Genomic DNA, 26,592 nt, shown 5'->3' with positions numbered 1-26,592 from the left:
ACATAAATGTAGGAGAGAAATATATTTATGAATTTTAATATGCATATTTCAGTATTTTATGATTCTTTCTGTTTCTTATGAATGCAGGCTCGGCTCACGTGCAGGCGTCTTACGTCACCTGCTACAATTCCACGATTTCCACTTCGTATATTAATTTACACATGTAAGAAACATGTAACGCGGAACGAGTGTAACTCATTAATAAGGTTCGCGTACGCGTGTCGCATAAAGTGGAGCTTACACTCGGTCATGCGTACCCAGTCATCCCGCAGCCGTACGTAAGTAGTATAAGCGCAAACAGACAAACGGAAGAGCGCGTTAGTCACGGTGCTCGGGGTTAGAGAGTCAGTGGGGCACCCATACGCCCACGCGATTCTCGTGCATACGTAAAAGCGAGTCGCGCGAGTACAATGTGTGTATACGTAATCTCTCGACATGTCTCGGACGTGGTAGTGAACACCAGCATCGCGCCGCTTCAATTTAACCCCGGGCGATCTGAGCCAGCTATGAAGCTATAAGTACTCCACGTGCCGCCAAATATTCCTGCTGGCTGTTTAACTTATTAGATTCTGCACATAGAAAGTTCAGTTTTATGTTTCCCCTGAAATTTCGTTGGGACGCATAATTTCATCTAAAGGTGAAAGTGTCTTAAACGGACCGGAAATATTACTCGAATTCTTTTATTTATTTTTTTTAATATGTCGCTGGGGCTGACCTGAGATCGCATTTACGAGGACGTGGATCTCCTCTGATCGTGCGTAATGCTCTTAGAATGGATTACTTCTATAAATACTTCCGTCTGTCCCTCAATTCACATTTTTTTTTTTTGCTTCTCTACAGTTGAGAAGGCTCTCAGGAAAGTGATTAAGGTGTAAGCTGAACATCCGCAGCAGTTTTGTGTCCTCCGGCATTTTTTAAAACAGGTTTAAATGTAACTAAAGTTTTATTAAGTATCGTAGAATTTGCTTTAAAGCATGCTGCAGTGATTGATGCCTCGATCAAAACTTTTTGATAAAAATCTCGAAAGCTCATGATGCATTTTTACTCATGCTCAGAAGCAAAGTTGCAATTATCGGTAAAAGAATGAGTGCTGCAGTCGTCGGTGATACTTGAGAACAGTGCGTGGAGCACTGTAGCACCTACTGTGCCGTTATTTATGCGACGTAGTTATATGAATGAAAGAAAAATAAGGAGATGGCTGGTTCTGTGTGCGACCTGTTTCGCGCCGATAAAAATGGCCGGAGCCAAGCCTCGCAGCTTACAGCGCAGAAATACCACGGTTCGTTTGGAATTTACATTGAGAGCGAGCCACCGCGCCGGCTGCGCCGAGGGAAACCGACGTGTTGTAATATTTGCACCGTTCTGGCTGTGTTTCTTTTCGACTGGGACCTCGACAATCGAAGACACGACCGGATTTTATGCCACGCTACGCAGCGACGGCGAATCGAGGAAATTTCCGACGCGAATCGAGTCATCCGTTAAGATTGTCTTACCTTTCCCGCTGTTAGCACATTCTTTGCGTCTAACTGCAAACAAAGTGTAAAGTGACAAAAACGTATTCCTCGGTCGAACGAATTATGTATTTTGGAATCTCATCTCGAGGAGGAGGTTCTGTAAGCCCTGAAACGTTTCACTTTTCCATTCGAGGAGGATTAAGATTTTTTCGAGCCCCGACGCTGACTCATTCCCGTTGACAATTTCGGTCGGACGTTCTATAGCCTCTATAAATCCACAAAGCACCTTCACCGTCGTCGACCCGGTGTTCCCTCCGTCCGATCCCGACCGACAGGTTTCTCCTGAATATGTACATCGGCTGGACTCAAGCATTTGCACTCACCGCTCTGGCGATAGATACCTGTCAAGATCGATTCCGAGAAACCTATCGCGATTTTATGCCAGCCCCCGGTACCATGGGACCTACACGAGATTCACATGGATCACCGACTTTCGCTAGCGTACGCTGCGCGTCGATTGCAACGCGTGCAACATAACTCGTCTGTTCTCGTATAATACATAGTATAGATACGTTGGGGCAATAACGAGGATTTACTACAGCCAGCCCCGGATTGAATAAAAAATGTTGTCACTGGTATCTGCTATCGGCTCGGTTTATACGAAACGTTAGAAAAATTTATATTCCAAATACCGTTGTAAATGGGCAATAAAAATCAATTGAGGTTTCTCTCGCAGCCAAACACAGATATACTATTTCTACCCGCGAGCCGTCTTATGTAAATCATTAATCGTATTACGTTTTACGATACGTGGTTTACTGTCGCAGTTTCGACAGTAAAATATTGATTACTTTACAGCAACACAATGCGGTCATTAAAGTCGGTTTTTTAAATCCACACGTACACGTACACATCGGCGTTTCTGTAAAAACGGTTCTTACTTTCGCGACCTTTCTCGCACGACTCGCCCGCTCTATCGCACGGCAATTCTCGTAATTTAACGTAAACCTAACGAGCGATCGCTATTAACCCATTTTTCAGCCGCGTTTCGCTCTCTTCCACAAATACACGCCCGAGAACACGCGACTTAAACGCTCAAGCGATTAGTTCGCCCGTTTCAATGCATTTCGAAACCGTAATCATTTTCGTCGACGAGCCGAGCGCGTCACGCTAATTCTTCGCGTTCGTTTCGAATACCGTGGGAGCGCGGCTACGCTCGTGTCCAGAATCGGAGTGGCTCCAAACAAGGCAGGAGAAAAAGCGGACCAGCTTACGGATCTCGACGAACCGAAAACATAGCGAAACCGAAAAAAAGCTGTAACGTAACGGGGACGTCGTCGGGTCGTCCGTGCAATTTTAATCGCGCGTAGGTTCCCATCCACCGTACGGCCACGCTTCTCGTTACCTGTCCGGCACACCTGTCGCACGCGTTGAGCAACGATCGCCGCCCACAACTTGCCTGAAACCCTCTGACAGGCTGGCTCTAGTTTCCGCTACCGTCCATGCGATTGTTCCTTTCTTTCCCCAGTTTATTTGCGCAACTACTCTCAGTAAGTTATTGTCAAGTTAATTAGAACTGGCAATGATTGGTAATAGTCCTCGGGGAAAAAGTAATTTTGAATGAGCCGACTGCTAGCGGATCGGTTCCCATTCATTGAATTGCGTAACTGAAGAACTCCGTTAATTACAACGATTGTACTCATTACAAAACCAAGATTTTATATAAAACAACGATAATTGCCTTTTATGAAATAAAATTGCATTTGAATTAATGAACTGAAAATTACGATCTTAGTCGAACGATCATCCTTTTTATGACTTCCGTCTACGGTAACCTGGGATAATTTTTGCCTATTTGTACGTCAGACACCCAGTTCAATTACCTAGCCTTGTTATTTGTAAGCCGCAATCGAGATAGGCGAAGTTCCGGTAGACGAGGCAGCGGAACGAGCGACACGACGGCGTTGACCGTGATTCGCACCTGCGGGAATTGAGCAACGTTATTACAGCGTCGCCCACAGTCCATTCAATATTAGCATTCGAAGTTCACTGCGATCCACGCGCAAGGACGTCCAGCCACGCGGAAGAGAATCCGCGGCGCGGATTCCTCGGATGAACGCCGCGTTCGATCGTAACTCGGCCCCCTTTTTTTTCCTCTGCCGAGGGTATCTACCGGCCGAGTGTGCATCGCGATCTATAAATCAGGCGAACGCCGCTGACTGCGAGATCCCCGTGCGCGAATCACCGCGTTGATAAACTCGGCATTTAAAAGCCTCGGATGAGTGCGTGCGATACTGACAACCGTAAAACTGCGGTACGCAACGCGTTTAAGAATTCACGGATTTACGGTACTTAAACATTAAATGGAATAAGAAATGATTTCATCCCAGGAAGTTCAGGTGAATATTAGACGAACGTTTGTTCATTGTTCTTAGTTAATGTTATACATGAAATTTCATAAAGCGTCTCGTCGTCGTCGTCGGTTCGCGTAATTGATTTCTGGCTCTCTCGCGGAAGATCGACGTCGGGATTATAACTCGCGGTACTAGAGACGATTTATGCACTGCCGCCGGAACGAGTACGCCTATGTATATCCGTATTATTTATGTGAACTTTGCCTCGTAAATAAGTGTAACGAAGCGTACGCACAATTCGCTTTAGCGCAACACCGCATTGCTCTCCGACTATTACGCCTGGCTTCGTCCGTAACGCCGCGCCGTCCCGTCTCTGTCCTCGTCAGAGGAACATGAAACATCTTTACACGCGATGCGTCTCAGCAGACCGGGCCGCGGTTAATTTATCGTCTGATGGACGGCCGTGGTAGTTTATATAGTACAACGACACGTCGATGAATCGAGTAGAAATTTGTACTCATCTGATACACCGAGTCGAGGGACGACGAGCACGACCAAGGGGAAAATTCAGATCCTCGTACCGGTTTACGCGTGTCGAGCGCAGCGCCTATATAGAGGGATGCGTGTCGCGTTGAGCTTTCCGTCGCGTGTCGCACGAGACACGGTGAAAAATTGCGGCTGGATGAAAATAGTCTGTCGTTACAGCTCCGAGATTTCATTTGTGTACACCTCGTTCCACGAGTGTTTCCTAGAAGTTCCGCTTTAACGTTGACGTCGAGGGCCTCGTTAAGTATATTTCTAAGTAATTTCAAGCATCTAACCCGGCGTAAGCAGGCAATTAGTAAGTGTCCTTCGAAAACCCTTTACCAGGAATGACTCGCGCGAATTTGTTAAAAACGACGATTTCCAAAGGTCATTAAAAATTTGTAATGCGCGTCGAATTCTGCGGATTACCACGGGGACTTGAGATCGGATTAATTTTTACTGTTCGAAAGCAATTCTATCGGCGAAAGAGGAATCAGAACCTTGGGGGGAGAAAAGTGCTCGAGGAGATTAAAACTCGGACAGGTGAGTTACGACACAGCAATTACTGTCACCGGATCGGTACGAGATTGCTCGACAAAGATATAAAGTTACGCAGCTTGTTGCAAGACCGTTGTACCAGCGTGAAAAACATAACGTTTGTCTTTAAACATCGACACTGGCAAACACTTGTGACTACTGGGAACAATCGCTTCTATTGCTTCATTGATCGTCGACGATGTGAAACGTTTAACTGGAATGATCGTGAAAAATGAAAAATCACGCGATAACTCAATGGAGGAAAAGTTGTAACGGACTGTAAAATGGTTCAGAAAAGTGCTTCAACAAACAAAGACGAGGAGATGGTGAAAAAGGGAGGAAGAAAAGTATCAGCGATGATTCTCCCAGTGGCTCGGCGCAGCTCTTTGTTCGACGCGTAACGCCAGTCCAGAGACGCATGCAAAGGTTTCTCTTCTCCGGTCTCAAAGAGCCAGAAGAAATCGCAACGAGTCGTAAAGGTTCGGTTTTAATACTCGGGGCAACCGAGAGCCATCGAGGAAAGCTCGGCCGAGCATTTCTACGCCGAGTTCAAGTTGCTCCTTCAATATGCATTCGAGGAAGGTTCGTTCCAGTTACAGAGAGCACAGACACAGACATATATTTTATCAGAGAAAAGGGACAGCGCTAAAAGAATCTTTCGAATATTTGATTTCGTCTCCGTACGAAGAAAATCCGCCTTACTACACGCGGATGCCCCTGGCATTCCATCACTATCGATAGTACAGCATCCCTTTTATGTATTTCAAAACATCGTTTCAACATCGGATTGATTTTAGACTATAAACAGAAAAATTCTGTGCACTGCAATAATAAGAGAAAAATGGCAGATCAATTCTCTTGTTTTAGTATTTACTAAAATCTGATCGTAATAAGTCCTCAGATATTTGGATGGTCGGATTATATCTCACTTATCTCCGGCAGGAAGCCCGGAGCGGTGCTTACTCGCCGAGTTTCTCCTTAATGGGCATAAAAATGTACTTTACTGCCGGTCGTATGTGGATACCTATAATTTCATTATTTCTTTTATGCATCCCGGCGGGAATTACGGTTATAGAAATCGCGCCGGTGCTACAAACACGACAATACATTCCTAAGATTCTCATTTACATGCGTGTTTCGCGAATTCTTTCGGCCTTACTTTCCTTTTGTGTCCTTGGAGACCTCATGAATTTTTTTAAAAAGTATTTCTATCGTGAACCACTGAAATTCATAAGAATAACATTCATTTAGTAAACTGTCATAATCGATTATCAAACTTGTAAGACAGCTTTTTTATTTTTCCTAGTTTCTCACAATAATTTATATGATTAGCAAAGGAACATTTTTTATTGAGGAGAATCGTAAGGAAACGAATTTATTGCATATGGTATCTGACCCATGAGTAAGGCGACGTGTTTCCACGGTGAAACTGTCTACAGAGAAAGATTGGAGAAGCTTGGACTAGCTCCACGGTAAACACACAAGCGTAGCTTCTAAAATACAATGCAAATACAATCCGGCTAGCCTTGAATACAGACAGCGTCTTCGTCAGCCTTTTCGACGCGCGGTTTCCCACTGGCTAGGGTTTACGTCCAATAAAGGCCACGAGGTCGGTGACCATATCGGGAACCGGCAGGAAGAAACGCCAATTTCAATTTCATAAGAGGTATACGGATAAAAATGGAAATCATCTTGGGAACCATCTTCTTCGATGATAGTAAACAAATAATAATTTCCATCGAAGGAAGATAAGTTGCGTCTATAAAATTATTCCAAGTATCTCATGCCGTAAAACCGAACGAGATGATTTGTCCTTCGTTCTTTCGCAACACCTTAATTTTAAATACAAACGTTTAGTTCGCAAGCAATTTCTACCGAATGGTATATAAATATACCCGTGGGCGTAGTATAATGTTAATATATTTATATAGCAGGAAGTAGCTTTAAAGACAGGTTTAACATTATACCTGACGGTGTGAAAAGCTTATCCCGCTAGGACTATGAGCCTAAGTTTCTCGAATAACCGACTTAGCGATTCGTCGAGCGAGGCGAACGTGCGAGGAAACCGATACCCGTGAATTTTACCTACTACACTCGTTTGCAGTAACAATTACAGAATATTATTATTAACAGAATATTCCTATACAATTTTACCATCGAAATTATGCATTGAAAAAAAAAAAACCATCGAGGCAAATCGAGAAACATACGATTCAGACAAATGATCACTGTCGAACACCTACGCAACTCTATCCTCGCGCAGTAACGTTCCCTCGAAGAAGGACAAATTTATCACGCGTCTTCCGTCCATCCATATATTTTCGTGAAAAATTACGGTTTGCAGTTGGTATCACGATCTACCGGGCATTCCCGCATCACTGACCGACAGTTAAAACCATTCCTATCAATATTCTCCGCAGGACAGGTAGCTGCGTGGTTATCTATTTTTTCGTTTTTGTTATTTTTCCGTCTAACTTCCGAAGTAGCAAGATGAATCGTTCGAAACAAAGCCAGGGGAGAAGTTTTCAGAGAAACCGCGAGGTCCGACGCACGACTCGGCCCCGTCTGATCGAGAAGAATTTGCATTCAATGCAATAACTTATCAAACCTCTGAAAACGTGGCAACTAGCTGCCGTTCGATGTATCTTGATTAATAACTAGGAAGCTGTACGCGTACAGTCTGAATACTCTGTTCCCATGGCATGGGTGCGCGATAAATTATGCTATTCCATGCGGAACGAGCGCGGCCAGGGCCCGCGAAGCAACCCTTTTCGACAGGGACGTGTTTCCGATCGTGCGGATGTCCGAGATCCAAACGGCCACTATACAATACCAGATTTCTGCGAATATTTCTATTCCTAGAAACGCACGTCCCAGTACGTAGCAACTAAATCGCTCAAACAATAGAAACTCCTACGTATTCCACGCAACAGTTCCAAGAATATTATCGCACGTTTCGTTAAAATTTAAATCTTAATTTATTTGTACCAAAAATAATCGATTGCTAGTTTGAATGAGAAGAGAACTGGTTCTCGAACATTAGGCTCGTAAAAGAAGCAAATTCCGAGCGTTCCTATTCAAGCACAATGACTTTCGATAAATAATCGATCCGATCGCCGGTCAGATACGCGTGGAGAACTGTAGGCGTTGCAGGAATCCGCATGGTGCGCGTAGTCCAATTTCAGCGAAACTTCTTATCCCCGCGGACCGAGGATAGGAGCCGCGTAGATAGCATCGATCAATGGTTCCGCGTTCGTTTGATTTATCGAACGGATCATTAGCGATGAAGAGAACACGGAACGGGGATAGGGGCCAAGCCGTGAAAGCCGGCGCTATAATGGGCCGCCTACTCCGCGGACGCATGGATCGTACGTTGCCCGGATACTTTTCCGTCGGAATTCGTTTTTGCCAACATTTAATAAACTCGCAATTAATGGTGGCCACTTAATGGCCCTGTAATAAAGTGGCCGGCGGGTATTATCGTGCCGCGAACGGATTGCCCGGTGAGAAGTTCAACCTCGTAACGATCGACTCTGTGAGCAGATCGTAGAATGAGCGAGGCGAAATGCACGCTCGTCCACGCGTCGACGTTTCCCCGCGCGAAACTGATGATTATGTTATAAACAGACGTTGCGCGGGGCGTTATAAAGAGTCCAACGGAGCAGCAAAAAAATGTCTAAAGAGCTCGTCTAATTTTTATCGCGCTCGACCTACGACGAACTTAATGCCGCCGCTGTGTAGACTAAGATTCGCGGTGTACAGATAGCCACGTTTCTGCAAACTGTCCAGATAAACCCGACGCGTTTAGAAGTCATAAAATACGACGGATCGTTTATAAAGAAGGAAGGGACGTAAGAAATTAGGTATTGCAGTGATTTGTGATATCGACGAAATCATTTGCATTCGAACGCGTATCTACAGTAGCCACGACTCTCGCGTTCGCTGGATAATTAACCGTATTTTTCTCATTACCGAGAATCTTGTTAGCATGGATGGCTGGCGTAGCTATCGAGGAACGGCGCAGCGAAGATAGTCGTCGCGTATGATGATTATTCATTAACTATATAAGTTTGCCGATGGTAGCGCATAATGAGTACAAGGTACGTGTTATTAGCCGTAATAAATAATAAGCGGACGCGAAGTAGCTCGAATATCGAAGAAAATGCGAAGGGACGGGAAGGAAGTCGAGAATATTAACGACCAATTTTCCACCCCTGTGAAATTTCGTTTCGCGCTCAAGGGAAAAAGAGGAGCGGAGAGAAAACGGCTTTAACGAACACATACTCCGCCGTAGTGCCCGCGCCTATTTACATAACATTATCCACGCGACGCGATGCGTTCCGACTGAACGAATAAAACGATTGCGCGTGGATGCTAGGAAACTTGTTACGACACGGTAGAAATCCGGCGTGACCGTGGCGATTCGTCGTCGGGTATAATACCTAACCGTGCGAGCGCAACGAAAAGAAAACAGGAATATCGACAGATTCTCCCGTGGTCTATTCGAATCGCCTCGATTCCACCTTTCGCCGATGCGAAACGTTATGGTCCATAAACCTTGGCGAACGCTTACGCATTATCCTGCCACATGATATAAACGGCAGCCCGTTTCCACGCTGCCCTTGAAATAACGAACATGCACGAGATCCGACCGCGATCATCGGAATAAATATGGAGCTCTCGGTGTCCGTCGTAAAATCATTTTTCGGAGCGCGCAAAAACCCAGAGACAACGGTGCGCGCCGTCGAATCGAAAGAGATGGCGAGATCCCATCGTGATATACGAGGAATTCCTCGCGCCTAGGCCAAGCTATCGAACGCGGCGACGACGACGAGGACGCGAGCACAGAGAATTCACCGGACGTATTTCGATCGGATAGTATGCGTACGGACTTCTCGGGGAGAGAACTAGTTTCGGAATTTTTTTTTTTCTCCCACCGGTGATTGCATGCCTCTACGGTCCGCTGGAATGAACGTTAGCGTGCGTGTTACGAGATGATACATATAAGACGTCGAAAGATGGTATATACACACGTTTGTCTATGGAAACATCGCGTGGGTGTTGGCGCCCGTTCCGTCTAATCCGGCGGCTGATCGAAATTTTACAATATCGACACGGCTAATCCGATACAATGGATCTAAGCAACGGAAATGTTTTCATTCGCAACGGATAACAATTCGAAAAATTTTTTTCTTCAAACCTCATACCGTTCTGCTTTCTGCTTAGTTAAACGTATTTGAATTCTAACTGAAGTGTTTAGTTCGGCTTACATTTCCGGAGATTTGCATAAGTCTTGTCTACGAGCACCGTGAGAATTACTTACGTTGCTCGCAGACGTGGAAATCCTATAATCTCATAGCTTATAGTCTCTCCTCGGGTTTACGCACATTAGCCGAACAGTGTCAGAGTTTACACAAGGCCGTTGCACGTATTAAATGCGCGATACATATTAATAATATCGGCGGATCCGATTCAAAGTTGCGTTAAGCACCGGCACCGGTAAGGCGCAAACAGGGAACGAATTATACGACGTATAAAAGCAAATGAACAGGCTCGTAAAATTTGTTTAACGAATTAAGAATCGTTGGTTTATCTCGTGCGCTCCGATAGCTTCGGCGTTAAAATCGAGCATCGGAAGTTAAATCGTTGCGTTCGATACACGGACGATCGGCCGTTAATAGACCAATATAATATGCCGCGGGTAACGCGATAAGCAAAGTTATACAGTTTCTGAGATTGAGCCCTCGCATAGCCGCGGCGCGCCGGTTGGATCCTCGATGAATGGTTACTAACCGTCAAACACGTTACCGTGCGGACTGTAGGCGGCAAAGGAATCGCTCTACGTAGGCGTGTATCGGTTCCCTGATCGTGCGTCGTTCTCTGTCTAACAGTGACAGATTATTTTATGGTCAAGGAATAGGGTAATCGGCTCGATAAATATTCGAAGATGTAACCGGTATAAATTGTAGCTCGTTCCGCGCGTTCGCGCTCGCGTCCCATTCAGACCAGATGCGTAATTATTCTTCCCGGCGTTGTCCGTCAATAAGCTCGTAATCTTTGTAGTAACGCACGTACACGCTGCCCATTGGTAATTGATTAATCCCGCTCGTATATCTTTCCGGGGCCGGGGAAAATACGCTCGACGGACTTATTCAAACCGCGGTTTACTATCGCGAACAATTCATAGAACGAGCAAGCGCATCCATTTCCCCGAGTGGCGTTTGTCGATTTGATAGATCGTTTTATAGTTAAGAGAGACGATAATCGATATATCTCCCGTTTGTAAAGGCCGCAGCCTTAAGTAGGCTTAATGGAGACGTATGCGTGCGATCACGCGTGAATCGCGGTAACTCGAGTCGATTTACCATCTCCAAAAGTCACGAGGGAGAAAATAAAAATATGTATGTCAATTCGAAGACTGTATCTTATCATTCGAACGTCGCGATGTGCATTTTTCTTTTGATATTCCTATAGAAATGCATGAAGTCTAGCGATGATTTACGAAAGACGGGTGCAAGGTAACACCGAGGGGGTGCGATAACCCGTATATAGGCAACGGGTTCCAAATCCCGCATTACAATTTGTAAGACAGGCGAAGATTGCAAGCGGAGATCTATGCTGGTAGTCGTTAGTCGCTACCGTGGTCACGACTTCCGCGTTTTCAGCAGGCCAATTCGTGTTCGCCGATCGGAGCCGCTTTCGCGCGATTCATTCAAGTCACCGGTCGCTCGCCGACATCCATCTTATACCCGTAGATAGGCGTATAACGGTCAACGGGCTCCCCTCGAGCCGAACCGAGCACGAGCGCTAGGGACGAGACGGTGGGCCTAGTAAAATGTTCCTCTCCGCGGGAGTGCAATTAAATGATCGATTTATGGTTCCCGCCAATCGTTACACGGTGAATATCTGTTAGCCCGGCAAAGCTAATGACGTACCAACGGCGTGTTCGATCCGAGAGCATCTCATTGAACGGGTACCTGCCTAGCCGGGTAACTATCCAGTGCGTGGCGTGCACGTCCATCCGGATGTACGACTTAACGTGTACACCTGCACCGAGCCTTTATTGACAACCGGCGTATTCTGTTCATCCCAAGAAAACGGTTGTTATAAGTAAAACACACGATACAGCGTCGTTCATAACTAAAGATCTCGTTCATCAGATAAAAGATTTAATTTCGATAACGTCGAACGTTAATCAATAGAAATTATATTATTTTATTATCTTAAGTGACGATGTATAGGAATGGGTGTCCTGAGCTTCTGTGCACAGCATTCGTAGCCATGGGAATAACCAATGTCGGCTCATTGTGCATTGATAAGTCTCGGGAATATATTTACATAATAGGGATGCTGTGTAAATGATCTGCACCGTCCGATCGTTTGCATGCGTCCGGATCCTACGGTGGGAACAAACGTACGAGTGTAAACCGAGCCGCTACCGTTCTAACTCGTTAACGACGAAACCGTTGATGTGGCAGAACGCGTTGGCATTTCTCCGAACTATCCGTTTCAAAATTCCCGAAGCAATTTGCTAATGAACGCATCCGCGGAAGTGAAAGCTATCGAATGCATCGAGACGCGTTACTCGTTGAAAACAAATATGTATGTATGTACGTGACACTTTCTACGAGTGTGACAGGAATTTCTAATGGAACGACTTTAATGCCAAGTAATTAGTGATTGAAAATAATTTTCCAGTTCAGTTTCTTTCTCAGTCTGTAAAATTGCTGGAGACTGTGAATATGAACGCTCCAATAAGCGCGACTGATACGCACACACGGTTGCATGTACGTAAACACGCGTACAAACTCATTGATGGATACTACCGATTCAAGATGCGTAGCATCATGAAAACCGGATTCGAACGATCCCCGATCGTGCTCCACTAATGAGAAGTACCCTTCGCGAAGTGCTTTCTGTGCTCGCTCTCTAGCCAGGCTATATCCAAGGAATAATAAAAAGGAAACACATTTATTCGCGATAGCCGGTTCCGGAAGCATTTCAAAGTAAAATCGATTTTTTAACAATGGCACGCGTTCTCAGGGAAAAAGGTTGCATCGAATCGTTGACTTAACGTGAGACTGCTTGACCTAACGATCTTTTTCTACCTTTTTCATAATAAAAATTCCTTACGCGTTCCTCTCGGTGTTCTCAGAGAAATCCATAATTAATCTGCAATTTTAAGCCGTGTTTTTCAACTAAATTATTGTACGAAAAACTACTGAATTTCTTTTTAAAGAACGATTTTAATAGAACAATATCGTGAAATATGTGTCAGATCTGTTAAGAGACAATAAGATCGAATTGTGCAATGATGTAATGCTTGTCGGTTCATAATGATACGCAACGATGACACGATACGAGGGCACGTTGCAACTGGATGCGCATACCCAGCGATACTCTTATGCTCGCCGACGAGAAACGTTTCAATCGATCGGCGCAGAGTGGACGGCCGTCAGTCACCGGCGTATAATTGGATTCGAGCGGATCTCCGAACGGTGACCGTGTGCGGAGACTGGACCGGACAGCCCAGCGATTAATTACGGGACATCTCCGCGCATGGGATACGTCTCTAAATTCTAAACGATCGACCTTTTACGGGCGCGGATCGCAGCAGCGTCGCATGTGCCGCAGCGCGTGCACCGGCCACGGCCACCGGGAAGATGGAAGGGATCCTTCCCATTTTCTTTAAAGACACCGTTGCACCCGAGCAAACCAGTTCTAAGCGTATGCATGCAATACCCGTCGTCGAACCACTCGGGAACGCTGCCGTCGTGTGCGCTTCGGATGCAGCCGAAGCCGTGATCCTTTTTCTTTTACTCCTCGAGATACGTCGAGCTGGTGTATTTTCGCGCTCGAAATATGAAAAGACCGGTTCGCGTGCACCCCCGGTTCATAAGTCTCAAGATATATTACAGAACATAGAGACGAATGAGACATGAAGTAGTAAATAAAGAAATGGTTTACAATTTCTGTTCGGTTTTATTTTAGCTGATCACAATTTTTGGTAAACATCAGATATTTTGATCAGTGAATTTATGTATCAATTTTCTATGAAAAATTCTGATATAAAAAATTAACACGATTAGTGGAAACTCGTTTCTCATTGAAATTGCTCATATTTCATTTGAAGTAGAATTTCATTCGTACCATTCATGATTTATTGCATGATTCACAAGATATGAAGGAAATAGGTCGGAAAACAGCTATACATAGAGAGATTATAAAATGTATAGAATCTATACGTATAGTAATTCGATTAACTGATAAGTAGAAATAAATTTGATACGCGTTTCTGATAAGCTATGCGAATCGTGTCGGCAACGGTTTCTAAACTTTCTCTCGTCAAAGACGAATTAGAAATACAATAGCAATTTCTCCTTCGGCTCGTTGCCACTGGTTAAACTTCCTCCGATCGCAATAAGAGAGAATCATTTGCAATTCGCGGATCTTGTCACTTTTCAAATAATACACTGGTCGGGGTTAAGGGTATAATAAGTGAAACGCGGAATCATTTTCCATTTTAAGACTCTTATTAAAAACCTGATCTGTTAAACTCAACGATTTCTGCAAGAAAAAGAAAATGCAAGGCCAGTCGTCCTCGAGGGACGTCTTTCAGCGACGAGTTTAAAGCGACGAGATCTGTTCCAGATCTGGAACAGACTGGTGCATTTCGAGCGCAGAGAATTCCTTTATATCAAGGAAAGCATAAGAAGTCGCGAATTCTTTTGTCAGAAGCGAGCCGGTCGATGGAGGTCGGGGCACAAAGCGAAAGTGATTCGATTTTTATCTTACGAATCACGAAACCGCATTGTCGATGTTCCTTCAATACAGTTTGGACGTGATCCCCGTAAATTGCCACGAGCTTTCACGATACTAAAGCTTTGTGTTCCGTGGTGAAAACGACCACCGATTCGTGCCACGGTCCGAACGATGAACAGTGGCTAAGGCTAACAACGGCCACGCACAATTGTGGTCGCTACTTCCAACAGAATGCAGAATGGGATAAAATTTACAGTTCCGTAATCGACAACTACTGTCGTCGCGAATGCTAACAATAACCATCGTTTTCTGTGGTCTTCTTCGTAATTTCGCCAAATTTGGCTCTAAATAAATTGGCTTATTGCGACCACGTAACGCGAAATTCCTTCGTGCAATTCAGACTTGAGAATGCGTATAACTTGCAAGGAGATACACCCAAAATTTGCGTATACCTAAATGTTCCTTTGAAATGTCTCTCGTACATTTTCTCATTTATGAACTTATGAATAAAAGGGATGATAATTTCTGCGGGGGTGAGCGAACGACCAATCAGAATTCAAATAGTAACGGTCGGGGATTTGCTCGTCCGTGAAAAAAAAACGAGAGCAATAAAAATTAAGCAAGCTAACGAGACGTTTCTCCTCTATTCATCCATCATGCTCCGGTAACGACGCGACCGCGACGTCCGTTCGATTTTGCCCACGCACGTGCAATTCTCGCCGAGCGCATGGATCGTTCTCTTCCCTGCCCGAAGACGAGAGCCACGCATTATACTCATATGACGTTGATTTCTCGACGAGATAAGAGATGCATCCCTTTCTTCGGAGCACCGTGCATTCTTCATGATGTATGCGTTTCGTCTAGCCGGCGAACACCGCGAGTGTTTCGCGATAATACGCGCCGACGCGACGAACGAAGACGGTCAGAACTCGAGGCTATCGGTGGAAGATTGGAAAGTCTTTATTAGACGTATAGTTAATAGTCGGCCTCCTATAGAAGATTCATCCACTGACGTGAATGAAGGGAAAAATTAGGGACCGTACAGGTGCGAAAGTGTCAGATAATTTTTGCATTACAGTTAGTTTCGAATTGAGTTTTCGATTGAACACGCACACTAACACGAGTAAAAGTTTAAATTAGATATGTTTTCTCATTATCCTGCGTATGGGATACGGTACCAGAGTTTTCGAAGTCCATCACGACACGTTGCAACGGTGCATTGCACGAAACCGTAAGCTCGGTTTTGATTGTTCTTAATGGCACGATCTAAGCATCTTCGCGAACGGTCATTATACGACACTCTAATTACGTTCACTTTTAATATGAAATCCGCGTAATTAGTATTCTCCCGAGAGTAAATGCAATTAAACGCGCATTCAAATGACCCGGCGTCGACCAGGATTTCGAATGAAATTTCCTCTTACCTGTCCCGTAAAACACGCGGTACACCGGCTCAAACACAGAGACACTGAATAACGACTTAAAATAAAACGAAAATCGTATTTTGTGAATTTTTATAGAAATAAAATCGTAATAATTAGGCTATAGATTTCATGCATTTATAGAACAAAGATATAAAGAATCTATGTATAAAAATATTAAGAAATTAGTGCATATTGCAATATTTAAATAACAGAACTTACTAATACTTACCTAAAAAGAAATTTTTATCTGACACGATAAATGTTTTATTTCGCATAAACGTAATAACGTTATCATCGAACTTTAAACATGATCGAACACAAATCTGCGAACGTGTAATCGAACGTTAACCCTGAAACGGTCTAATATTTACGGAATCCGATGGCGACAGCTCACGAAGGCATAGAGAAAACGAAGAAACCGTTGCACGGAACTCGTGCAAGTTTATCGTTCTTCTCACGAGGGGTTGCGCGCCGATGGAATTTTATGACGCGGAATTCCAACCGTCCCCGTTGGTCGGTTTCCCGTCAGAACTTGCGCGGCGGCACGGAATTCGCACGTGCAGAAACACGAGGACGCGGGCAGACGCTTAACGCGGCGACGAGTAATTATCCAAGTGTCTAGCTGAGTTTCGTTTACGGTATCGCCTATTCGGAACGATTAAAAAGGTGTCCGCCTCTCAACAGCTAGGAAAGGAGCTCCAGGGAGACCCGGCATACCGATCCGGCAATCACGCGACGGAATAACGTCGATAATGAGAGGAAGACGGCGAAGACAATGGGTATTAATACGGCAAATGGAAACCGTGCCGTACGTAACAACGTTACGGCCTTTCTCTTCGCTGTTTAGAGCTCGCTTTTCGATCAAGCGACGCGCATCGCCCATATAATCCTGCATTCGAGCTAAGCGTGCGAACGACCGTTAACGCTTCTTTATGGCGTCAAGTCAATCGCCTAGATAGATTCCTTAACCGAATAGTAAAAGCTAATTGTATCTGTGAAATCGTTTCACTTTAAATGAAGCAACGAGTTTCTTCACTTAAAGTAATTGCAGATTTAATTATTATTTAGTAGCAATGAAAATTGTATGGAGAAATTTTGTTTATAGACTATTGATTTTTATATAAAATAAAACATTTTGATATGACTTTAGAAATTGCAAGTATTCTCCCGAGAGTAAATGCAATTAAACGCGCATTCAAATGACCCGGCGTCGACCAGGATTTCGAATGAAATTTCCTCTTACCTGTCCCGTAAAACACGCGGTACACCGGCTCAAACACAGAGACACTGAATAACGACTTAAAATAAAACGAAAATCGTATTTTATGAATTTTTATAGAAATTAAATCGTAATAATTAGGCTATAGATTTCATGCATTTATAGAACAAAGATATAAAGAATCTATGTATAAAAATATTAAGAAATTAGTGCATATTGCAATATTTAAATAACAGAACTTACTAATACTTACCTAAAAAGAAATTTTTATCTGACACGATAAATGTTTTATTTCGCATAAACGTAATAACGTTATCATCGAACTTTAAACATGATCGAACACAAATCTGCGAACGTGTAATCGAACGTTAACCCTGAAACGGTCTAATATTTACGGAATCCGATGGCGACAGCTCACGAAGGCATAGAGAAAACGAAGAAACCGTTGCACGGAACTCGTGCAAGTTTATCGTTCTTCTCACGAGGGGTTGCGCGCCGATGGAATTTTATGACGCGGAATTCCAACCGTCCCCGTTGGTCGGTTTCCCGTCAGAACTTGCGCGGCGGCACGGAATTCGCACGTGCAGAAACACGAGGACGCGGGCAGACGCTTAACGCGGCGACGAGTAATTATCCAAGTGTCTAGCTGAGTTTCGTTTACGGTATCGCCTATTCGGAACGATTAAAAAGGTGTCCGCCTCTCAACAGCTAGGAAAGGAGCTCCAGGGAGACCCGGCATACCGATCCGGCAATCACGCGACGGAATAACGTCGATAATGAGAGGAAGACGGCGAAGACAATGGGTATTAATACGGCAAATGGAAACCGTGCCGTACGTAACAACGTTACGGCCTTTCTCTTCGCTGTTTAGAGCTCGCTTTTCGATCAAGCGACGCGCATCGCCCATATAATCCTGCATTCGAGCTAAGCGTGCGAACGACCGTTAACGCTTCTTTATGGCGTCAAGTCAATCGCCTAGATAGATTCCTTAACCGAATAGTAAAAGCTAATTGTATCTGTGAAATCGTTTCACTTTAAATGAAGCAACGAGTTTCTTCACTTAAAGTAATTGCAGATTTAATTATTATTTAGTAGCAATGAAAATTGTATGGAGAAATTTTGTTTATAGACTATTGATTTTTATATAAAATAAAACATTTTGATATGACTTTAGAAATTGCACGCAGATTCGATTGTCACATTATTTTCTTATCGCTTTTCGTTTCTTATATTAACTGAAACATCGACTCGGTCCATCGGACCGGAAGGTAACGATTCGCTGAGAATCGTGAGAGAGTTCGGCTGGCTGAGTTTCGCGAAGTTATACTTAAGAAACAGTATATTTTGCGTTTTGCTCTTGGCTTCTTCCTGTGCGAACGGAGAGAGAGAGAGCAAGCGTGGCACAAAGGGATAGTCGGATAGAAAAGGCGAGGTCCCGAGATAGAAACTAAATCTGTCTGCGACTCTTTCCTGCGACGTGTAACCGCGAACCACGAACTGTTCACGATACACCGCAGCAACGAGCAATAAAAATAATTAAACCGGCGAGGCGGACCATAGGAGAGTCGTCATTAAACCGTTGCTAACAAATTTCATTACCTTGTGTAAACGCGATATTTCTACTAAAAGCCATCCACACTTTGTGTCTTTCATTTATTTTCTGAGTGAAAATATTATAAGAACATAAAACTGGTACTACCGTAATGCTACATTAAACAACGTATCAAAAAATGTTGTTTTGCTTGGGCCACACAGGGCCAAACGACGCACTGGGGAACGAAGCAGTTCCACGCATAAAATTTTGTTTCGCACCGCATGGGAATCTCAAAACTCTTAAACAAGTTCGTAAAACTGTTACCCCCCCCCCCCTCTTTCGTCCCCGGTCGCTTCCCGCGTAGACTTTAAATTATGGTAATGCGCATCTGACCCTTCGGGGCGTGTATAGTTCCACTGAAAAGTGAACACCGTAGAACGAACTGCTTGGATATAATCGTTAGAAAGCACAAACGGACATGGTAATTCATGGGCTCGGTGTAATAAACGAGGAAAGGAACTAGAAACGAATTTGTGTTCTTAATCCTGGTGAAAGCTCGAAAAGGATAGTCATACGGATGTATAAGTACCTCAAGCTGGGTTCTAATGGTTGGCTAGGAGTAACATCAGCCAGATAAATTATAGTCAATTTCAATCCCAATGGGTCATCCATAATTGAAACAAACGAACCACACAGCATAGACTAAATTGTATTAAACCAGTTCTGGTTAAACGTGAAATACATTGTACAGGAGTGAATACCGTTCGTAGGATTACAATACATCCTTCTATGGTAGGACACTCGGTAACTAGTGAAGTCATTCGAAGTTTGATAGAGTAATTCTCTGGAAAGCTTGGCAGTTCTACAAAATGTTAACAGTCTGTCGAAATTCTCAATAAACTTGCTAAGAATCTCAGTTTCAGATCGTATCCTTTATACTGTCATCACTAAGTCATTGAACAAGTTGTATGTAATACTTGTTGACTAGAACTTTTATCAAGTTTCGAAGCGTGGACAGTTTAACATCCCCTGTGACGCAAATAATAATTAGTGTCTCGATGCAAATATATTTTTCACCATTGATTTAACGAAACGGTCCAACTGAGATATTACAAATAGGAGTGTATTACGATAAGAAGAGAGCATCTAAAGCCCTCGTTGCGCAATTTATCTACGCCATGAACCTGCCACGTCTCTAATAATGTACGCGCGGACTGCCGAACCCTCCGCAACATTCGTTACCTTATCGGCAATCGATTGTCCGAAGAAACGACCAGCTCGACGCAATTTATAACTAGAGATACGCTAGTATCAAACGGATTCATGCGATGTTCGATATCACTCCTATGTCCAAAGTACGAATTTATTTTATACGAAGCACAGTAACGTTGGTCAAAAGAAAACACACATTTTTACTGCTCTGCTAAAAGTCTTTTAAAACCGGCTTGTATCTTCTGTTATATAATTTACAACAAATAACATGGTCATTTTTTATTGAAATCATTGTCCAAAAAATTTTTTCTATCCTTTTACTTGAAATACGATTTGATTAAAATAATCATGATTTGTGTACAAGAATATAAGACAGTTTATACGATACGATGTAACAAAATGGACACGCGCTTTTACATTCTTTTAAAAACTGGTCTGAAAAATTAGTACAAAATCGACGTTCATGATTCTACGAAATGATGTCAGAGACAGCGACGCCCTTTTTGAGATCCCGTTAACCGGCGCCGACGATCGGTGGTCGCGATTTTAAATTCCGCACGATTATGCGCGAGCTCGTGTACGAACATGCGTCGTGCATAACGAAGAAGCGAGCCCGACGCAACGAGCCCGAATAGCCATTGCATCATTTATCTCGCGGAAATCGTAGACTCCCATCAAAATAAGCAACTTGCCTGGCTCTCATCCATGGCAGCGGACACCTTTTTCGCGCGGCCACTCGTGTGCAAGCTCACGCGCTCCCATCTCTGCGTGAGCATCCACGCCGCTTATTGCATAAGAATATGTATATCCATTCAGATAGGCGTAAATACGCGCAAATAGAGTGTTCCAGAAATACAACCCGACGCGGCCGAGATCGCGTTTCCGCAGAATTTCTCCAACGAGCCATCCTCCGCGGAAATGAATCCTCGGATGTAATTACGGGCCCGTAAGAAGCACGAACGGCTTTAATACGACTATTCGTTTTAAATACGAAATCATCGCAGAGTGGCGTTTACCTTCCGTCTACTTTTTTTTATAAAACAAATACTTTTTTTAATCAACAGAATGTTTTATACAAGATAATAAATTGAGACATCATGCTGCGTCATGAATTCAGTATCGTTACTGCAACAAATAAGCTGTTTGTTTAATTATAAAAATGCTTAATCGACTTGGGCTCGTTTTCAACACGTTCGATATGTGATTGCGCAAAAATTAAACCGTGATGTAACTGTAGACCATGTGTACCTGCGACGAGGTAAGAGTCTCCTGTTCCCCGAGCCGGATTAGCACATCAACGTAATCCAATATGACAACGACGCTCCTTTACGTGTTCTTAAGAGTACGTAGAGGGCTCGTGTCGCGTACCCTCCCCTCGATAATGCGACGACGACGGCCGGCTGTTTAGTAAAGTCGCTTGTTAATGCACAGGACCCGGCGTGACCGTAGTTATGTAAATAAATGTAACTCGAGTCAGCCGTTAACAAAAATCGCTGGTAATTTATAACGCGGCGTACGCGCCGCGATACGTTATACGCGTAAACGATCCTGGGTGTGGTGCGCGGTCGCGCTCAAACTATATTCTATGGGTCTAAGTTGGAGGCCGAGAATCGGAAGGTCAACGAGATTCGCCGTCGATCATATTCAATTTAGAATACCGTTGGGATAAAATAACGATGATTTATTTACCTACTGGTTTCGCAACACTATCTATGGACATCGCTTACCTGAAACAGATGGAGAGGGAACTGATTAAGAAATTGATAATTACGAAACGAGTTTACGATTAAATTTTTTGTCCGCTGAATGAGTAAAACGGGAGGAAATACATATGTATGATACGGAGAAGATATGCATATTATGAAACATATCTGTGGGCCAGTGATTAAGATAAGAACACAGATAATAATTTAATCTCTTGTGTACAAGTGTTCGGATCGTGCAAGTACTTTACATGCTACACGACTTTTATTCCTTTTAATATATGCGAACATGAGTATAACGCAGTATTACTCTCGTGAATGAACAATCCTGGGCAATGCTAAATTATACTTCGTCGACGAAAACGTGTTATCGATACCGTTACGCTGCCAAGATTAACGGTCCAATATAATGAAATATATAATGTAACCGAAATATCTTTCTCTTTTCATTCCAATTTTCCCAGATTTTCCTATACCGAGGAGACATTGCTAAATGTTGACAGCCTAATGGAACTTTATGTCGAGCGAAAAAGCCGGCGATTTTTTACGCTCTTTAGAATATATTGCCTCCGAAATAAAAAATAGAAAGTTAAACACTCGTCGGTGCTGAACAGCTGTCAGATACAAGAAAAGTTCAATGCAATTTCCTTCTAACTCCACTCGATATATGAAAAGTTTAAGACATGTAATAAAAAGCTGTGCCCAATATTTGAAGCCACAAACTGTTAGAAAAAATTATAATTACAGAGGAGTAAGGTTTATAAAATTATTAATTCACAAAAAACGAAAAAACAGTTTATTGCAGCATACTCGTTAACTATAGGCGATACAAAAAAATGTTTCAGACAAAAGTTGTAGCTGCAATTGTCAGATACCAGTAAGACCCTATCTATGCTATTTTCGTCTAACTCTATCGAAAATCGCGACCATCGATTGTATTTTGAGCCCCATTGGGCCCCATTCGCTGTGCCAACGATTACACAGGCACTGCAACTCTTCAGTAGTATCTCCTCAATGCCATACGTTTATCACCGAGGAGGTTTCTTCGGTGCGTCTATATAAAATATTAAAATACGATCCGATGTAGCTGAAGAACATTCAAGAAACCCGCCGCAGAAGATCGATGGATTCGACGCTAGCGCCAGAACCAGTCCGACCAGCAGACACGTGAATACCGTCGTCCATTCTGGGTACATACATGCTCGTTTTTTGATTTCCAAGCGTGTGTCGTCAGTGAATAATATATACATAGAATCTCGTACACGTTAAATACTACTTGAAGAAAGTATTCGTGGTGGAAGATCGACAGAATCGTGAATTTCGAGGTAAGTAGATGACGAAATCACGCGTACGTCGCTACGCTGCTAGTGCGCTAGCTGCGCTAGTGGCTGCCCGAATGCCTTGCGCATGCGACGAGAATAACAGCGCTATAATAGCAAGCCGAGCGAACCGCTATATTTCAAAAAAAGAACGCGAAGCAATTTGTACATTTTTTATATTGAAATCGATTTATCTAATTCTATAGAATTATTAGAAGTAATTGAAATGGAAATAGAAATAGTTGAAGAAACAGGAGTTTGTAAATCTTACACCGATAATACAATGTAACTGGAAAGCGAAATATCGAGGGAGCATTGAAACGGTGTTATGAGAGACCGTTACGCTAAGGTTGACTAATCACTGAAAGCTGTAATCAGTCAGCGAATAAACGACGGTGCCAGCACAATCAATTACAATACACCGCTTTTTCATGGTTTGGCGAGCGCGAAAAAACGCGACCATACTTCGAAAACTACTTTGAAATGATTTTCCGTTAGCCGATCGGACTGATCCTCGATAACCTTGACATTTCGCGGGGCAGCTCGGTACAGGTTTATTTTAGAAAGGTAGAACGTAGTCGTGGTACGAGAAACTCTAACAAGCCCGCTGGTCGTAGTCTCGTATGTTCGCTGCACTCTACATATAGACACTGCAGTTACCTGTGTGTACGGCACACATTGCGGCACAGTTGTCTAGGTCGCAGGTGCACGTATCGGTTATCTTACAAGCACACTTTCCCGCGAGATCGTGAAGTTCAATCGAAGAGAGTCCAGCTTGTACGAATCCTTCGATTGCAGGTACTTTCACACAGAAATTGAGGTCTCCGCGAGGCAAAAAGGGAAATGAGATTTCTCGGAACGATCTGATCGATCGAAGGTTTGTCAGAAAAAAAAGAAGGGTAAAGAATCAGCCGCTTCGATGATACCGAGAGCAGCGCTCGTTCAAAGGACACTTGTCTCATGTCCATATGGTACCTCGGCGAAGGCCGTTTCCAAGAAAGCCAAGCCGTTAGCGTCCCAGGCAAGTTTCGTACCCGTTTTTACGTTCGATCTCTTTACCCGTCGATCGATCCGACAATCACGCGCGTACTTACGTCGCCGTCGCGCAAAACTGACCGCCGTTTCCAAGAATTTCCGTTCCCGTTCGCGATCGACAACCGTGAGAATTCTCGCGACTCCGCGAATCGATGAGATCCCGAGAAGTCGTCGGTTCACGCGCGACAGGCGTTACCTCGTGTCTAATTGCCGGACTTATCATTCGATTCCTTCGCGTCGAATGACAATTCGATTAAACGAGGCTCGCGCGTCCCGCGCGGGTACGCGCGAACGTAATCTGCGTAACGGTAGCGGTGGACGATCGACGAGGTTTCCTTTCCGATAGTCGAGAGGATACACGAAGTAACTCGGTGTCATTACGGTACTAACAGGTCTTAACGAGCTACCTCGTGCAAACGAATAAGCCACCATGGACATCGTATTTCGTGAAGTACTCCGACGTGGTCAACGATCAGAGCCTGATGTCTCACTTCAACTGGCAGGTGGGCGACTGCAACTACCACGTACTTAGAACCGGCTGCTTCCCGTACATTAAGTACCACTGCACCCAAAGGCCATGGAAGGACCTTAGCCGCGAGGACAAACTGATCAGGGCAATCAAGTTCTTCAACTTTGGTATAAATACACGGTCCTGCATACCATCCGCCTCGCATGAAAGCGGAAAAATAAAAAAGAGAAGCGCGCGCGCGCCGCGCCGATACATCCTCGTCGTCCTTGTACAATCCGATACGACTCCCGTTTTTCATTCACGCTTTTTCAGTCTGTAAATAGCGAGTACCGAGCGGAGTCCCAACCCGGCGCGGCGTGTCGCCCCCGATAATTGATCATTTCGTTATTTTATATTCCTTATCCGTTCGATCAGGTATACCCACGTTAATGTACGGACTGTCAGCAATTATACTGATCAACCACAAGGAGATCGTGAAAACACCCTACGGGGACGTGCCGATCTACTTCTTAATAGAGGAGAACAAGGGTTCCCTGTACTGATACACACCCAACACCGGTATCGGCCTCGATTTATACCGTCGGCCGTGACCTTTACTCTTTAAGTAGATCAAAGTTTAATGTACGTGTGCAAAAGGATGCGAGAGAAATAAAGATTTGAGAGATATATGTATCCCCTAAAGATTGTTTTCATTGTATTATTTGTCCGAAGGTAATAAGCTCTAACGATGCGCACACGTCGCTAGGGGCGAAGCCATTCAAACTGTAAACTTGTAACAACTTTCGTTCGCGTACGAATGGTAGAGTCGTTACAAGTTTTTACACCGCGGCACTAATCTAAATCGTATTAATGCCCGACGAGGTTTTCAAAGCGAACGAGGTGCAAACGTACAAACTTATCATTAACATAGCTTTCTAATTGGCCGGTCATTTCCATGATGATCTATTCGCCCACGGAACCGGCGCGGCGTTCCAGTTAGGCCACGGTTATAAAATCCATCACTTCCCGCCGTCAACTTTTAATTCTGCCCAACCATTTGCACGTGTCCCGTTTTAGCAATCGATCATGAATAATTATGGATTCAAATTAAGTAACCGTCTACGTAAATATAGAATGTGGTAATAAATGTCTGTCCGTTCGTTAGATTGATATTTAATAGCGTTAAGAAGCTATCTCGCGGCACGGATGCCGATAAGAAAATGAGCAGCGATGAATACCTTTAGATCTAACCGTGCCCTATCGAAGAAATTGATTTGGAGACACAATAGCGTGCAATACGTGAATTATGCGTCCGACCTGCGTTTGACACGCGGCAATCGCTTTCGAGGCTTACAGTGACTAATGCTCCTTTTATAACATCGTGTAAAGAGGAACACAATAGGAGACAATTACAGCACGCCCGAGATATGACAAGTTCCGCTTGATCGCATTAATAATTCATGCGGTAAATAATTATCTCTCGATCCATAGCCACCTCTACTTAACGACACGCACGAATAGTTAGTTCGATTATCAGATTTTCAAATGTAAATAACATATGCTTTAGATATGACGAGAAATAACACGTTGTTGTCATGTGAAAAATTTAGAGATCCGAGTTGTACAAATTATTTCTACGAAATCTGCGCTGGCAGTTATAATAGTCACGCTATGCAATTAATAATTCTCTAAAATAAAATCGCACGTATGTAGCATCCGTGCTAATTGGGAGATTTTAATTAATGTCTTAAATGGGCTTTTCCATCGCGCTTCAGATAACAATTACACGAAACTAGAATATAACTCTCTGATTCCGACTCGCGGTCTTGTAACTTTCATAATTACGAGTTGCGAACGCACTCGTGTTTAAGGATGTATAAGCTATACGCTTAAACAATGCTAGCATGTTGAATTTGTTATTGTAGATTCCTATTAAAAAGCTACCTGCAAAATTTTAAATCAATTCATGAGTTTTTTGAAAAATTATAGTGACTTAAAATTTGCATGTAGTCTTAAGTAAGTAATCAGCAGTAACCCAAAGAAAACTTTCTGGTATTTGGTGTGCA

At 43.6% G+C, this 26,592-nt stretch overlaps 2 protein-coding genes across 2 annotated transcripts in view; one reads left to right on the top strand and one right to left on the bottom strand.

Annotated features, from left to right (window-relative positions):
* Positions 1–26,592, bottom strand: part of LOC108626590 (cadherin-99C-like) — a 67,889-nt gene that overhangs the window by 22,314 nt on the left and 18,983 nt on the right. The gene's annotated exons all lie outside the window — the stretch shown is intronic.
* On the top strand, positions 22,846–26,300 carry LOC108626621 (uncharacterized protein C15orf61). The gene is made up of 4 exons (XM_018027393.2): positions 22,846–23,049; positions 23,842–24,064; positions 24,471–24,714; positions 24,962–26,300. Exons 2-4 carry the CDS (start codon positions 23,963–23,965, stop codon positions 25,087–25,089), a joined length of 474 nt encoding a protein of 157 aa, XP_017882882.1. The 5' UTR covers positions 22,846–23,049; positions 23,842–23,962; the 3' UTR covers positions 25,090–26,300.

Source organism: Ceratina calcarata, unplaced genomic scaffold (assembly GCF_001652005.2).
Source record: "Ceratina calcarata isolate Rehan_Ccalc_2016 unplaced genomic scaffold, ASM165200v1 scaffold422.2, whole genome shotgun sequence".
Classification (NCBI taxonomy): domain Eukaryota; kingdom Metazoa; phylum Arthropoda; class Insecta; order Hymenoptera; family Apidae; genus Ceratina; species Ceratina calcarata.
Note: the sequence above shows the minus strand (reverse complement) of the source record. Positions and strands in the feature narration are given on the sequence as shown.